This window comes from Eublepharis macularius, chromosome 5 (genome assembly GCF_028583425.1).
Source record: "Eublepharis macularius isolate TG4126 chromosome 5, MPM_Emac_v1.0, whole genome shotgun sequence".
In the NCBI taxonomy this organism is placed as follows: domain Eukaryota; kingdom Metazoa; phylum Chordata; class Lepidosauria; order Squamata; family Eublepharidae; genus Eublepharis; species Eublepharis macularius.
Genome location: NC_072794.1, coordinates 125085967 through 125100543, shown reverse-complemented (window position 1 = coordinate 125100543; position 14577 = coordinate 125085967). Strand labels below are relative to the sequence as shown.

At 37.8% G+C, this 14577-nt stretch overlaps 1 protein-coding gene across 4 annotated transcripts in view; it reads right to left on the bottom strand.

Annotated features, from left to right (window-relative positions):
* MAGI3 (membrane associated guanylate kinase, WW and PDZ domain containing 3) overlaps positions 1–14577 on the bottom strand; it is a 381198-nt gene that overhangs the window by 209637 nt on the left and 156984 nt on the right. For all 4 annotated transcript variants that reach the window (XM_054979846.1, XM_054979847.1, XM_054979849.1 and 1 more), the window contains exon 3: positions 8379–8498. In XM_054979846.1, the coding sequence (XP_054835821.1) occupies positions 8379–8498 (120 nt within the window). The remainder of the gene's footprint in view (positions 1–8378; positions 8499–14577) is intronic.

The window sequence follows — 14577 nt, the reverse complement described above, 5'->3', positions numbered from 1 at the left end:
ACAGGTAATAGAGGAGAAAACACTAAGACAAAGATATGATCAAAAGGTAGCAGAGCTAGCCTATTGAGAACTGCTCTCCCCTGAGGCAGGAAAAGAACTGAGGAAAGAGAGGGTGGTCCCACATACCAAGGAAGAGGAAGAAAGATTCTACTTCCTGCCTCCCCGATTGGTTGGTGGGAAACACCCAAGATGTCCTCCGCCTCAGAGGGAGAACTGTAGATTGACCACTAATACAGTTTATACACCAGATATATGGAGTACTGAAGTTTGTGGCCCTCAGACTAGAATTGGGCCAGCATTCTATTGAAGCCAGAGCTTGGATTCTGGTTCTGAAACTGAACCAAAATAATTTTCTCAGTGAACAATGGCTTATGGTTTTACTTGAAGCATGGTAACTGTTCTAGTGCATGAAACCAAGCAATTGAAGGAAAACTGAATATTTTACAAAGTTCAGAGGATGTAATCACTGCTCTAAGATGGTCTTCAGCTCGTAGAACTGAAGGAATTAATTTTGAAGAAGGAATTAATTTTGAAGAAGGAATTAATTTTGAAGATAGATATGAACAGCACATCTGTAGAGCTAGGGGAGTCTGTTCTTCCCTTTATATAAGGTTCCCCCCAAGTTTTACGATTCCAACGTATTTGTTTAGCTTAACGGTCCCTAAATATAGACAAGAAATTACGCTTGTAAGACTAAATGCATTACCTTCTGCAGTCTCTGAAGGCCAGAAGAGTAGAGGAAGAAAGGAAGATAACTGAAGGCAGACTACTCATCTTATATATCCCAAACAAACAAAATATAACAATAGTAAGGGTGTGATTAAAATAAGATTCATTTAAGTATTAATAATTGCTGAGAAATGGGGGAGAGAGGAAAAGGATCTCCCAAAGTCTGCACTTCTTTCTTTTCAACAGCACTATAGTCCGGTGTCCTAACCAGTAACCTGAGTGGGATTTTAACCACCATTTAGAGTGTGTTGTTCACATGTAATAGTTAATTAGACAGAGGTCATAGATTTGTATTCAGTTGTAGGGAAGATACAGAGTAGGAGGGGGGGTAAGGGGGACATTAAAAGGCGGGGAAATAAAGGGTGAAGTTTTATATAATTAACATAGGGGGGAAAGACAAGAGGAAAAAGGGGGGATAAGGGGAGCAGAAGTTAGAAGAACAAAAAAAATCAATAAAAATATTAAAATAATAATTAAGAAAAACCACAAACATTCAAAAAATGGAGCAGGAAGGAAAAGGTGTGGGGGGAATTTTTAAAATATTGTTAAATATATTTGTTAATTGTTATCTAAAGTTCATTGTTATAATCTTGTTACACTTTGACTGTTTATAGTATCCAACAATTTTATAAGTTCTAAACTATTAAATATCACTTCTCATATTTTATTTCCTAAATATCAAGAAGAACGTTGTCAGTTAAGGAACACAGCTGATAGAAATTATACTTTAGTTGTTGTAGATTTTCCAGGCTGTATGGCTGTGGTCTTGGCATTGTAGTTCCTGATGTTTCGCCAGCAGCTGTGACTGGCATCTTCAGAGGTGTAGCACTGAAAGTGTTTTTGCCATATATCAAAGGAATCACTGATCAGATGAGAAAACTGATGAAAAAGCACAGCCTACAAACAGTATTCAGACCCACCAGAAAAATACAACAGATGCTACGATCAGCAAAAGACAGTAGAGACCCCCTCACCACTGCAGGAGTATACCGTATAACCTGCAGCTGTGGACAAGTTTACATCGGGATCACAAAGCGTAGCATCCAGACAAGAATAAAAGAACATGAAAAACACTGCAGACTTGGCCATCCTGAAAAATCAGCAGTGGCTGAACATAGCCTAACTCAAACAGGACACAGTATCCTATTCCAGGACACTAAAATACTTGACAACACTTCCAACTACTTTGTCAGACTGCACAGGGAAGCCATTGAAATTCGTAAGCACAATTTCAACAGGAAAGAAGAGACTTTACGAATGAATAGAGCATGGTTTCCAGTCCTGAAAAACACCAGGCTAACAAAACACTCTATACCCAACAATAGCCCTGCAGAGAAGATTAGTACATCAAGCACCAATCCATATGCAAAAGAACCTCCTCAGGATACAGTGAAGCTTCCCCCCATTAGCATGCCACAACCTGGGAAACTCTTACAGGATGACTCAGCCCAAACTCACCTTCCTGAGTAGATAAAAATTACCTGCTAACATTTTCTCCACACATTGACACTGAGAGATTTCTGTCTTTCAGTGCTACACCTCTGAAGATGCCAGTTACAGCTGCTGGCAAAACATCAAGAACTACAATGCCAAGGCCACGGCCATACAGCCCAGAAAATCTACCATAACTAACGTTCTCTAGCCGTGAAAGCCTTCGACAAGAAGTTACACTGTTTATGAAAACTGGAAAACTGTCCATTTTGACTGTAGTTTGTTAAAGATTAACAAAGGAGGAAATTTTACTTCATAAGTTTGTATTCTTTATGAAGTGAAAAAGGGGAAATAAAAAAGGGACAAGAAGTTTATATAATTCATTGTAAATACATATTGCTATTATTTAAAGGTTTGTTAATAAAAAAGAGAACAGTTTATAAAATAAAAGAAAGGTTAGAGGGAGAAATAAGCTTTATATTTTATTTCATTTAATACAAAACCCATGTCAAAATGCAATCCCAATCAAAGTTAAATGTAATCTCTCATAAGAGGTATTAATAATTTGATCAAAAGAAAATCTAGCAAAAATAAATTCAATCTAGCCAAAATAAATTCAGATATTGTCCTACTACAAGAGATGCATTTACACTCCTTAATCCAGAATGAATTAAAAGCTGCATGGATACAACAATAATTTCATGCCAAAGGCACTTCCAAAGGGAGAGATTTCCCAATGGTAATAGCTCAAAATATTAATTATTTTTGCACAAAGCAACATTAAAAGACCCTACAGGAAGGTATATCTTTGTTAAAGGAAATATCAACCATATACATTAGTGTCAGTTTATACACCTAACTCCAACCAATTGGAATTTATTGAAGAAGGATTAAAAGCCTTAACAACATTTCAGAAAGGAGCAGTAATTATTGGGGGGGAAATACATTATAAATTATAATTTAGATAGAACCTATTTCAATAAAGACAGACCGAAAAGGAAAAAATCAAAACACCCACTTGGCAAAAATTTTGAATCACTATCATTTAGTAGATAAAGAGAAATGAGTAAAGGAGAAATAAATAAAGGAACTTTATTTCTCACCATATCATCAAGTATATACAAGAATAGATTTCATTCTTGTATCATCTCAACTAATCAAAAATGTAACAGAATCAGAAATCGGAAATATAACATACTCAGATCATGCTTGGGTAAACTGTGTACTATCAATTGGCCCAGAAACAGAACTGGAAAAACAATGGACACTTAACAAATCTTTACTTTTTAATGAAAACAACACTAAAATAATTGAAGATCACTTCTCTCAATATTTAAAAGAAAATCAGTCTAATGAAATCTTCCCCCAAACTATCTGTGGTGCCTTAAAAGTATTGCTACATGGACAAATAATTTCATTATCATCTCATGTAAACAAAACCAAAAAGTTATATAGACAAGAATTAATAAACAGAATTCATAATCTTGAGCAATTGTGTAAAGAAAGAGGAAGCAAGAAAATATATCAACAACTTTTAAATGAACGCAAACTGTTAGAAGCCATGGAAATGAATCAAATTCAAAGAAACTTTTTATTTCTAAAACAAAAATTCTGGTTCAATACACCAAGAATTCTTTGCAATATCTCCTGGAAGATAAAGGACAAAATAACAACCAGAACTATTAAGTCTATTCAGAACTCTAAAGGACAAATATACACAAAGCCAAGTGGAATTGCACAAACATTCCAAAAATTTTATTCACAATTATACACATCTAACTCCCCAGACTAAAAAAAAAATCCAAAATTTTTACAAAATCACAAAAAAATAAAAAAATAACAGAAGCACATCAACAAATAACCCTATCACTATACAAGAAATTAGAGACTCAATAAAAAATCAAAAGAACAAAGCAGTAGGACCAGATGGGTTCCCTTCAGAATTTTATAAAAGGTATGTAGATATTTTAGCTCAACTCTAACAGATGCATGCAATAACATTCTTGAATCAGGAATATTGTCAAGCTCATGGTCTGCAGCAACAATATGTTGATTATAAAATATTTACATCCATTTCAGCAAAACATCTCAATTCATTCATAAAAATATACAGCATGACCAAACAGATTTTATTCCTAAAAGAGACTTAACAGATGATATATACAAAACACTAAATATCATATCACAATGTAAACACAATCAAATAGAGACTGTTATTCTCTCATTGGACACCGAGAAGGCTTTCGATTCTTTAGAAATCTCATTTACAGGCTTTATTACAACATATGAACTTTGGTAGCAAATTTTAACGTGCAACAGAATCCATATGTTTACAACCGTGGGCTAAAATAAAAATGGAGTAACTTCGGATGCCACCAAGCTCTCTAGAGGCACAGGACAAGGTTGCCCCTTGTCCACAATCCTATTTGCAATTGCCTTGGAATCCCTAGCAGAAACAGTAAGATCGAATAACCAAATTCAAGGTATTAAAATTGGTCAAACACCTACAAACTGAGTTTATTTACAGAAGATACGTTATTATATATCACACATCCAATGCTATCTCTTCGAAATCTACACAGTGTACTAACTACATTTGGACAGATATCAGGATTAGCAATTAACCAATCTAAATCTGAAATATTACCACTAAATATTATTAATCAAGAAAAAGATCAAATTATCCAACATTTCAAATTCCAATGGTCCAATTCTCAAGTCCCATATCTAGGGATTTTTATCCCCAACAACTTTGATCTCTTAATTAAAATCAATCACCTTCAAAAGTTTAAGGAAATAAAAGCAGACAATAATAGATGGAATAAGCTGAATCTATCCTGGTATGGAAGATACCATATAAATAATTCTTTTATACTCCCAAATTTATATTTCTTTTCCAAACCCTTCCAATATATATCTCACCAACCTGATAAAAAATGGCAACCTACTCTTAATAGATTTGTATGGAAATATAAAAGACCGAGAATAGCATTTGGCATAATTAAAAGGAAAAAATAACAAGGAGGATATAACTACCCAGTTATATTGAAATGTATAATGCAGCAGTGAGGATTTCTAATGTTGTTCATGTTCTGCAAGACAAAGCACAACCTGATTGGATAAATATCTTACAATCATCCCACTACCTAATGACAACACAAGATGTAATATGTTCCAAAGGCACTTATAGACCTAAAGAAAGCAAAAATAATATCTTCTTCAGAAGTATCATTAAATATGGGACAAATATAAAAACAAGTTAATCCCAAATTTATCTCGCTATTCAACACTTTCATCACAAGAAAACTTCTCTAATGAATATATCTTGTTTAAACTATAAAAGAATCTACAATTATAGATATAGCTTCAAAAAAAAGGCCTTATTAGGAAGATGGAGTTAGAAAACAAATTGCATCAAATAATTCCATGGTACTATTATTTTCAACTAACCTACTATACCAATCAAATTAAAATAAAAGATATAATGAGTAAACCCAAAACAGAATTCAAAGAAATATTAGGTGCAGAAAAACTTACTCAAAAATGACTAATTGCTAAAATATATAATATCCTTATTCAATCAAATAAAATTAAAAATTTACTAATATATTCAAAATGGCAGAAAGACTGCAAAATTTCAATATCAAATGGGGAATGGGAAAGGATCTGGGAATCAAAATTAATTTTCAGACTATCAGTACAAATTTAAAGATCTATAAAATAATTCACCGCTGGTACCTTACCCTACAAAAATTGTCTAGAATATCCTGAACTAAATGCTGGAAAAAATGTGGAGAGTTAGGCTTGTTTGCATACTGTTGGTGGCAATGTGACTATATAGAGGAATTCTGGAAAAAAGTATTACACCACATTGCTTTAATCACAAGTTACAATATATAACTCAAACCTGAACTTATCTTCCTAGATCTCTGGCAAAATCATTCACTTCCACAAATAAGACAAGACTTGATTTCATCTCTCTTAGTAGCTGCTAAGACTGCCATAGCATCTAAATGGAAATCCCAACAACCACCTAACTTAAGCATGTGGTTCATGTCATGTATGTACCCATCTATGCCATTTGTGTGTTCTCTGATGTTCTGATCTCATGCCATGTTAATACTGCATTGCATTCCTATAATAAGTTCCACCCAAGTTAGCCTGTCTAAAACCAAAAGTGCCTTGCTTGTTAACGCTTTTCACAGAGATATGTGCTCAGCCTGTTACCTTCAAAAAGTATGGGGTCTGCTGACCTTGCACCTGCAAAATAAGAATGTAACAATTTCACAGGGGAGAGGAAGAGACTTTGATTTCTTTGTACTCTTGCCTAGACAAACCTATTGTGTTCTCACGTAACTTCTTAGGTTTTCGCGCCTAAATGCAAACTGCTCAAGGGGAGGGGGGAAATGATGCTCCCTATATCAATAGTGCTTTTGCCTGTATAATCATTCCTGCCAACTTTCCCATCTATGGATGTACCCATGAACTTAGTGGATCTCTAAATAAAAGTTTTTCAACCAATGCATTGGAGTGCTTGCGGTGAGGGGCTTGGGGATCTATCTGCCATGGACTGCCGTCCCTAGAACTGACAGTTCACCAAGGTATGGGCCAAGACAAAAATCAGGGAACCGCTTCCTCTAACGAATATCAGATCACAGGAGAGCCCAAGGCTCAAGGAAGCACACCAAGAAGCGCTACTGGGCGTAGTATATCAGCATAAGGTATATTACCATTCAGACCACAAATAATGTAGTGACAATTACATCATCATATTCTCCCCTGTGCTGAAGAAAATGTGGAGAAATCAGAACGTATGCACATTGCTGGTAGCAATGCCCAAAAATAAACAAATTTTGGCAGGAGGTGCTACCACACATATATATCATAACTAACTACAAAATTCCACTTTAACCACAACTAATTTTCTTGGATCAATGGCAAAATCTCAATATCCCTATGATAAGACGCAATCTCACAGCCAGTTTGTTAGTAGTAGCAAAAACAGTGATTGCTTCACCCTGGAATAAACAAACACTTCCAACAATAGACCAGTGGTTCTCAAAAGTATGGGACCATTTTATCATTGAAAAAATAGCTGACAATCTACAACAATCTAACATATATCTTAAAATAACTGTATTCTATAACAAATGGTTACCTTTTTTTGAATATGTCACCAAATATGAAGCACAAATGCAAAACCAGCAATACCAAATAATTTTCAACTCATAAAACGAAACAAATGTGAAGGTATCACAATGTCAAAACCAATACAATTAAAAAATTAGGGAAATAAAAGAAACTAGTTATCATCAGTGTTAGAGAAGACATGGCTATAACTGTTTTAAAGTCCAGTTTACATTTACATACACACACATGCCCCACATATACAAAGACCTCTGTTAACAAGTCTGTTAAAAGACAAATCTTATTTAATGAAGATTTCTTCAGTTCTTTATTCAATGCTGTTCACAACAAAAGTGATGGTACTTTTTACAGTATTGAGTGCCTACATGTTTTTTTTAAATACTCTGCTCTATACAGTTGTTTACTAGATGGGGAGGGAATCACAGATGTAGAGCAACATGCAGACTCCATAGTGTCAGCTCAATTTCTGCAATTCCTATCCATGCAGTTTTTAAAATCACCACCATGTTCATATTGCTTCAGGTCCTTACATAAAAAGAACAGCCTGGGTCAAAGACTAAGGAAGAGGTAGGGTAGATGTATTCTGCTGCTTTGAACATTTTTTAAGATTAGAGCTTCTGGACCTATAACCCAGGCATATGTTAAGTTCTATTGGAAAGAAATCTGTAGCCATTACTACTGCTGCCGTCTCTGACAACAAAGATGCTTCTGGCAAAGATGCTACTGGCATCATGTCAAAATGCCATGGGTGCCTGTAAACATAGGCGAGATGGATACACTACAATCAGATTATGTGGTACCAACAACCAGTTTCGATGTAACCTCTTGAAATCAAGAATCTCATGCCAACTTTCCCGCTTAAAAAATTGTGAATTTATCTTGCTGTCAAGTATCCGGATAACATAACTTCACAATATGAAATTAGTGGGAATATTAACAAGGAACATATTATAAAGTAGGACTCAGTGGGGAAGATAAAGTATAAATACAGTATTATTGCATTTACAAAACACAGGAAAATGTTCATCTTGAAGGTTAGCTGGTGGATTGATTTAAGTTTTCAAACATACCATCATATGTTCCACTTTCTAGTAGGGCTCCACTTTCTTCTAGTGCCTTAAACTGCTCAACTGGAATAAAATTATAGTCTACCCCTGGGACCTCCCCATCTCGTGGAGCTCTTGTAGTACCTAGGGAAAATGGGAAAGAAACAACAATAAAGTTTTCTGGGATTGCTGGTGGACTACAGACAAAATTTACAGTGGTGGACAGAACAAAGATTTAATACTGGACAGAAAACTGCCACTTTATCTCTTAAGACCATGGTTAGAAAACTTCATCATAAGCATTCCTGGATGTAAAAATGCAGCTAAAAACTATGTAGGTATAAAATCTTTAAAAGAAAACTTCATTTCATTTACGAAATATGTATCTATAAAATAGGTACACAAAAGTTTTTTGAATGTTGGTTCACAATGTACAATGCAAATGCATTGCTTCCAAAAAAGGAATACCAACATCTTAAGTCTGGGAGAAGGCCTTAAGTATTTCCACAATCTGTTTCTGGGCTGGTTCATTAAAAGTGGTGCTGAGAATATTTCAGATTAGTATCAGTTACAAATGTATGTAAACTATGAAATAAGAAGTTATCATTTTAAAACTCTCGCCCAAATAAAATTTTTTACTAATCCAGTTTCAGTGTCAAACAGACCACAAAGTCAGTGACAGATAAATGTTGGGGGTTGCAATGAGCATGCCACTAGCTGCCAAGAAAAATAAAAAAAACAGTAACTGTGACATTAACGAACAGAAATGCAGGAAACAAATAAAAAACCCAGCATTCTTTCATTCTATATGCTAATTTTAGATTCTTTTTCAGGTCAATGGAAGGGGGGGTATACAAGACTGAAAGCAAAATGCTACCAATTTTATCCTTTTCCCCAGATAAATATGATCCACTTTTCAGGCATGAATAAAGAATTTGTGTTTTTAAATTCATTGATATATAAAGTAAATTGCTAAGCACAGTACTGTAATAAACAAAATTATATAACCCATTCTACTTTTTCCAATGGACAGATTCATCATTTCTCAAGTCAGGATATGTTGTTGACAAGCTTCAGCAATGAATTATTACTTCCTCTTGAGCTGTGTGGGCCTTTCTTTTTCACCACACTGGACATTTTTTCACCATGCTCTTACTACCAGAGGTGACCAAAAAGCCTCCTTGTGGTCTACTGGCTATTTTCTTCTCCAGCACTTCCCCCTCCTTACCATTATGCAAACACTCACTCACTCTTGACTCCAGATAATATATGAATGAAATTAAACTGTGCTATTCCAAATAAAGACCTTAGAGAGCCACATTGCATTAACAGCATAGAAATACTGGCTTTGGTTCTCGTTTTCCCCCAAGCACTCTAGTATACTTTCTTTTAGTATACTCTTTCTCTTCTGGAGAACTTTCTAGTACTCCAATCTCCTTCCCTTCACACACTAGTGCTTTCCTTCAGTCGTTAACTGAATCGGAAAGTCTCCATAGGCAGTTTCCAACCACATCCCACCAGGGATCTATTCACTCTCCAGAGCAAATCTCCTCTCTTTAGAAGATCAGGTGTGGAAACTGGTCAAAGGGGTAAACTCACTGATTTTACTGACTACAATTCCAAAAAAAAATGGCCAAAGAACTGACAAATTTCTGAACAATTTCTTTAATACAGCTAGTTCTAGCTCAGTTCATTGGGACATAGTGCAGTCCCTTTTCTTTAGTTTAATTAAGTTTTTGTAATAGGATCTAAGTTTCAGTAGGTGAGGCATCAAAGAATCATAATTATTGTGCCTTACTTGACGCATTAGGGAAGTTCGCTCTTTTTTAGTTGCTTTGCATTCTTGATTGTACCAGCGATTATTAACAAAAGGTAAAGGATTGGTAGGCCTGCCATTAACAAAAAAAGGTTTAAAATGATCGATTATTGCTTGAAAAATGTTAATTGCCTCCTTACCCGACAGAGAAAGAGCTAGCTTCAAATCCTCTAATTCAGGGTCAGCTAAACTTTGAGATAATTTAATACTTAGCTGCTCCGACCACTTGAGTCTCCTAAAACCCGGAGTTACTTCTCCTGCTAGTTCTGGTTCTGGGTTCAGAAGAACATTGTTGGTTAGATTAAATATTAAGATCAAGGGGCAGTGGTCACTTAAGGAGTTATCCACAATCTCAAACCTCTCTACCAGGTTCAATAATGCAGGCGATAGAGCAAAATAATTGATTGTGCTGGCCCGTAAAGTTGAAAGGTAAGTAAATGAACCCCTAGTTACGTCTAAAGAAGAACTATTTAAAATATGTAGGTTAGCCCATGAAAGTATCTCCAGAAACTTAAGTCCCGCTTTGCTAACTACCTTATCCTTAGAGGAACGGTCCAAGAGGGTAGCATGAGTAGCAATTTGCGCATTCATACTGGATCTTATATCTAGAGAGCCAGATCCAATTATAGCATTGAAGTCGCCCCCCAAAATAAGATGCGAATTGGGGTGGTGAGTTGTTAAGTCTTCAATGACAGATCCTAAAGAATCCCAATAGTTTACATTATCATTATATTTAGAGCTGCTCGGAGGGATATACACATTATAAGGTTACCAAAATAAAGACCTTTGATTAGCAAGGTTTGAAAATTACCTGAACAATGATTTTCCAATACTAAGATTTCGACATCAAGTTCCACTGTTATTAAAATTGCTAGACCTCCAGCACCCCGACCTTTAGAGTGGAATTTTATTGCTGAGGCTGTAATGGCCCTATACCCCTTAATAGAGGGCTCCTCCAAGACCTGACACCAGGTCTCCTGGAAAAAAAGTATATGATAACCTTGCAAAAAATTGAGAAAATCCGGGTCATGGAGATTGTTCCGCTAACCCCCAAGGTTCTACGAAAGGAATTTTAGTTGTCAGGTCTTGGATGTTATTTTATTTAGATTGTCCTCAGGATCTGAAAATACACAACCATTTTTAGCAGACGGTCCAGTTGCCTGTTGACCATCTCTTATAGTCACTACTGACTTGCTGAGTGGACACGGACCATGGGTCTCCTGGGTAGGATTGCAGTTTGGGGGCCTGACTGTCTGATTCATAAGGGGCTTATGGGTCACTGTATCAGGAGCAGTGAGCAATGGTGGTTCAGCTTCAGACGGACAGTCAGGAGATTCAATGGCTTGTTGACAGGTGACAGGTGCTACTGTTGAAGAATCCTTTTTGATGCTCAGGAGCCTCATTCTTAGACTAATCTGACAGTGATCTCAGTTTGTTCTGTAGATGGGAGGCCTGAAAAAGAGTTTAAGAGGTCCTCTTCTATTGTATCTTCTGATGAGAAGTGTTCCTGTTGTTTTGGTTGTTCGAATGCCATAATCGGGTTTGCTGAAAGTTTAGTCCCCTGGTTAGAAAAAGTTAGACCATTCAAATCCCCTCCTTCTGGAATCTTGTTGCATTTCGGAAGTGACCGTCTATTAAGTGCTTGCTGTGTAACCTTGGATGGCGGAGAGAAGTCCATAGTAATAGATGGATTGACCTTGAAGTTAGACATCTCAGGCTGTTGAATAGCATTGTCTTGAGTATTAAAATATTGCAAAGATGTTGAAAAGTTCACTGCAGAAGTGTCCTTTGACAGACCAGACCATAGTCAATTAGGTCCTTCAAATGTTCAGCCCTTTTTAATGTTGCTTGTGTGATTTGTTTCAACTCACTGACCAAATGAATGGATGTTTTACTTCCATTCATTAGTTCTCCACTGCCCTTCATAGGCGATACTTTATCCGTGCACTGTTGTTTCTGAGTTTTCTGAAGGCCCCTGACAGATGGAGCACAATCACCGCCTCTTGAAAAGAGAGTACTCTTACTTGTGTTCTAAAAAGTTCTAACTGGACAAATACCAAAAGTGCCTAAAAAACCTCTCATTTTTAGCAGCATCTGTGAGATGGTAGGCTGCCGGAATGAGAGAACCATCCTTCTATTTGAGAAATGGTTAGGAAGTCTTTTAATTAATTCAAGATCCACCTCCTCAGCCTCCAGCCTCAACAGCCACATAGTGAGTAAACCACTTCTTGTCTATTAGACCAACGGCCTGCATTTACTGCAATTTGAGCAATTTCCAGAGTTATCTGGGAACTTTTCCACATCAAAGTGCCTTTAGAGGAAAGTTGCTCTGCAGCTTTAACATGCAAAGTGGGCAGATGGCCAGAGGCAGCACTAGGGTTTCTGTTTTGTAGATGCAAGGAAAAGGCCTCTCCTTCAAATGGGTGTTTTGTTACGTCTCTTTGCAACAGACCTCCATTCAGGTTTTTCTTTAGCAGATTTTCCAAGCTAACCAAGTTGGCTGATATCTTGTTGGAAAATGGCTATAACTGTGTCTGCTGTAAGAAGACACTGATCCCCTATCATTTTAATTAGGTCTATTTTTGTAATCTCTCCAATTTCCCTTAAAGCTGCAGAATTTAAGGGACTTGAATTTGAGGTAGACTTCTGTTGGAGAGTAGGAGTCTCCCTCACCCTGACAGCAGAGACCTCATTAGCTGAGGAAGGAACTTGTGTTAAACTGGAAGGGTTCAGGTTCAAAGGAGCTGGGGACACCAATACATTAAACCTATTATTAGAAGGAGGAATAGCCTCCCACGGAGCTCCAACTTGAAGAACAAAATCATCTACGCGAAGCTGCTTGTGAGTTTTATGGCCAGAGGTTACCAGGGAATCAGAGTCCAAATTGTTTCTGTTCCTTTTTTTGCTTTTAGTCATTTCAGCAGCAGCAGGCAAAACACAGTAACAGAAGGCTATATCAACTATGGGTTTGCAATTCAGTTATCTGATTCAGTAAAAATTACCAAATCAGAGACATTTCGGTATGTTTCGGTATTACCAAAACATTTTTAAAATACCGAAAAAATTCGGTAATGCCAAAACAGAGATTACCGAATCAATTTGGTATGTTTCAGTCGATTCGGTAATCCAAGAATCGCCATTTTGCAAGCCGTTTGCATTTGCAAGTGGCTAGCTACAGCTTCCTGCAGGCACTTTAAAGAGGGGAGGGGGGAGGAGTGAGTCAATCACTACCTCCTCCTCACCCCTCCCCTCTAGCTTGAAAAGGCGGGAATCTTTGTTTTGCAAGGTGCTTGCTTGCTAGCATTGCACTTGCAAAATGCAATGCAAAGCAAGCAGCAGCAAGAGATTCCCACCTGGATTTCAGGTAGGGGAGGGGCGAGCAGGAAAGAGTGATAGAGTAGGAGTGCAAGGGGGAAGAGGGGGCGTCAGGCAAGGGAGGGGGGACTTAGAAGTGTCCAATCCCACTGCTGCATCCTTCTTCCAGCCAATGGATTCTTTGGAAGAAGATGCAGCAGGAGATTTAAAATAAGAGGCTGGACTTTGAGACAGCCTCTGTTGCTGCTGGAGAGAGAGAGTGAGAGAGACACTGCTCGCTTGCTTCTTCTCACTGTCTCTGCCTTAGCCTGACCTTCTGGACTGGAGTGACAGTGGAGTGGACTTCTGCCTGTAGATCAACTCAGGGCTGGACATCAGGAGAGGACTAGTAGGAGAGATTTTTTATTTAGGGGAGAGATAGGAGGAAGGGAAGGCACAGAGTTTGTTTAAATTGATGCTGGGCCACTCTGCTGGCCTCTGGTTAAATGCTTCACTGTGACAGTGGCTTTGCCTCCAGAGTGGGCCTGGGTCTTCTTAAGGCTTGGATGATTGTTCCCTGTTTTTTCATTTGGTTCCAGGGAACCAAAGTGGGAGCATTTTTACTGGGGGGTTTGCCTCACTGCTTACATGTTTGCTCTCTTTAACTCTGTGGCCTGCCTAGCTGGGCACTGCGGCTCTGGGCCTGGCCAGGCCAAACCCATGCCCGGGCCTGGTGTCTTTTTAAACTTTTGGTGCCAGCCAGGGAACCAAAGTGGGAGCACTTTTACTGGGCGGTTTGCCTCACTGCTTGTGTGTTTGCTCTCTTCAACTTTGTGGCCTGCCTAGCTGGGCACTGCAGCTCTGGGCCTGGACAGGCCAAACCCATGCCCAGGCCTGGTGTCTTTTTAAACTTTTGGTGCCAGCCAGGGAACCAAAGTGGGAGCACTTTTACTGGGGGGGTTGCCTCACTGCTTGCATGTTTGCTCTCTTCAACTCTGTGGCCTGGATCGGCATTGTGGCTCAGGGCCTGGCCAGGCCAAGTCCATGCCCAGGCCTTAATTTTTGGGGGTGGTGCAGTTTATGGATCTCTGCTAGCCTCCCACCATTCTGTTC